This window comes from Rhizophagus irregularis, chromosome 6 (genome assembly GCF_026210795.1).
Source record: "Rhizophagus irregularis chromosome 6, complete sequence".
NCBI classification, from domain to species: Eukaryota; Fungi; Glomeromycota; class Glomeromycetes; order Glomerales; family Glomeraceae; genus Rhizophagus; species Rhizophagus irregularis.
In genome coordinates, this window is record NC_089434.1 from 5,446,409 (window position 1) to 5,448,395 (window position 1,987).

The 1,987-nt window shown below is 33.0% G+C and overlaps 1 protein-coding gene across 1 annotated transcript; it reads left to right on the forward strand.

The window, feature by feature from the left end:
- The first annotated feature begins 1,182 nt into the window (after nucleotides 1-1,182).
- On the forward strand, nucleotides 1,183-1,987 carry OCT59_026806 (uncharacterized protein). The gene is made up of 2 exons (XM_025318796.2): nucleotides 1,183-1,289; nucleotides 1,382-1,987. Exons 1-2 carry the CDS (start codon nucleotides 1,237-1,239, stop codon nucleotides 1,734-1,736), a joined length of 408 nt encoding a protein of 135 aa, XP_025175272.1. The 5' UTR covers nucleotides 1,183-1,236; the 3' UTR covers nucleotides 1,737-1,987.

Here is a 1,987-nt window from a genome sequence, read left to right on the forward strand (position 1 = left end):
GTCCGATCGATAAAAATAACTTTTTTATTTGTAATCAATTTTAGCCAAGTCGGTTGATTCGATAATTAATCAAGATCCTGTATTGAACTTTTTTAAAGAATTAATCAACTTTACAAATAAATCATTTAGACTTCCTTGCGTACCTATCAAAGAAATGTCACGAAATGACCGGATTTATGGCATTTGGTTGGAATTAAGTGTAGCGTATATATGTGTGACGAATAAATTATCTACCATTGAAAAATTCTAAGTCCCCAGAACACTTGGTAAAAAATGAATAGCGGAAGGGTGTGACACATCAAATCACGCCAAATTTACTAAAGCTATTCGAAGTCTCATTACATATTAGTTGCACATTGATTCTAGACTATCTAAAATCAAAGCTCCCTCATTTCGATTCTGAATCCTTATCATCGTTCTGCGGTCCCTTCACAATTTTCTTCGTTCAGAAAATCAATTTTTTCGTATTACATTCTTCCGGAAATGTCCTGTAGGCATTTTGTTTATTAGTCATTTACTATATATTTTAATCGAATGTGATCATTTTCTTTTGGACACTCGTTCCTAATCTAGATGAATTTTAGACGAAGTATTGCGAAATCGTTGTCAGGTTAAAAAAAGAAAATAAAGGTTTATGTGTCCAGTTTTCAACCTAGTATAAGTCGACTTTGGGCGTGGCCATGAACAGGTGTAGAAACAGAGATGAAAGTAGACATAATGAATATTTATATTTATTGGCTTGGGCGAATAAAAAAATAGTAGCAAATGTTGAAAACTGAGGAAAGAGAGTTGTATAGAAGTTACGCCCAGTTGCAAATCAGTCATACTTATTCAGTGGCTTGGGGCGTTCGAATCATTGCCAGCTGTCAATATTATAATCGAACACGTGAATACATGTGGTTATGACATTTTTACCATTTTTACCGCAAACTTTATTTGTCAACAAAACCTAAACGAACAGCACATTACAAAATTAGATACTTAGATATTTCTCAAGTTCTTTGTTAATTTATAAATCTCTCCAAGTTCAAAGCCTACTAAGCCATTATATAATACAGTAACGTGATGACGTGTCACAATTCAATAAGCACCGAAGAGTCTTTTTAGACGGGGGTTCTTTTGAAACCCTAAGCATCCAAAATTTTTATGTATAAATATGTCCTTGAGTCTTGAAAAGTAGTCTTGACCCACAATTTGAAAAGTGGAAAAAAAAAATTTCGATACAAAAAAACTAAAATGAAGCTTATTTTCTTTTTACTCCTCTTGACTTTCTTTGCCGCCGTTACTAAGTAAAATTTCTTTTTTTGTCTAAATTTTGTAAATGACGTTTCGTTGCCGTTTACTATTTTCTTAACATTGTCTGAAACCTCAACCATGTCAGTTCCGAACTATTTGCTGCAGATAGAAGTGCTTCGGTTACAGTAATTAATAAAAGTAAAATTAAATTATGGCTCTCATCTTACGAATTAAAAAAAGGGGCATGGGAAACATACCCACCAGTAAGCATACATCCTTGGAGTAAGGGCCAATGGAAAAGCAAATCCGATAGTATCCTGACCGGGACAGAAGGCGGAACAACTTATGAAAGTGTTCATGGCAATTTTGGTTTTTATTGGTATGTTCCCTATTATGGTGCTAATCTCTATAATTCTAGTTGTCCAGAGAAGTATGAATGTAGTTGCTCGGGGGGAGATGGTAGTAATGCGGAAGTAACGTTTACTGTTAGAAAAATTTAGAAATCAATATATGTTTTCTTTTTCTTTGGATACAGAATATGTTCTAGTTATATATCTTATATTCAATAAAGCTGTATTTTACCCGAATAGGGAATTAAATTTTGTAAATGTTTGACGTCTGTTTTATTACTTTATTTATGAATTCGGACTCAACTTTACGTCAGCAGTCAGCACTCAGTATGTGTAACAATGATCGACTTTATTTAAAATAAAGCCATATAAATATGTATTTCTCATTCCTTTAATATTAA

What these genes read in the sequence shown, in the direction of transcription:
- OCT59_026806 (XM_025318796.2), top strand. Translation starts at nt 1,237, where the DNA reads ATGAAGCTTATTTTCTTTTTACTCCTCTTGACTTTCTTTGCCGCCGTT. An exon ending in TTCTTTGCCGCCGTTACTAA is followed by an intron (nt 1,290 to 1,381) that starts GTAAAATTTCTT and finishes CAACCATGTCAG; the next exon opens with TTCCGAACTATTTGCTGCAG.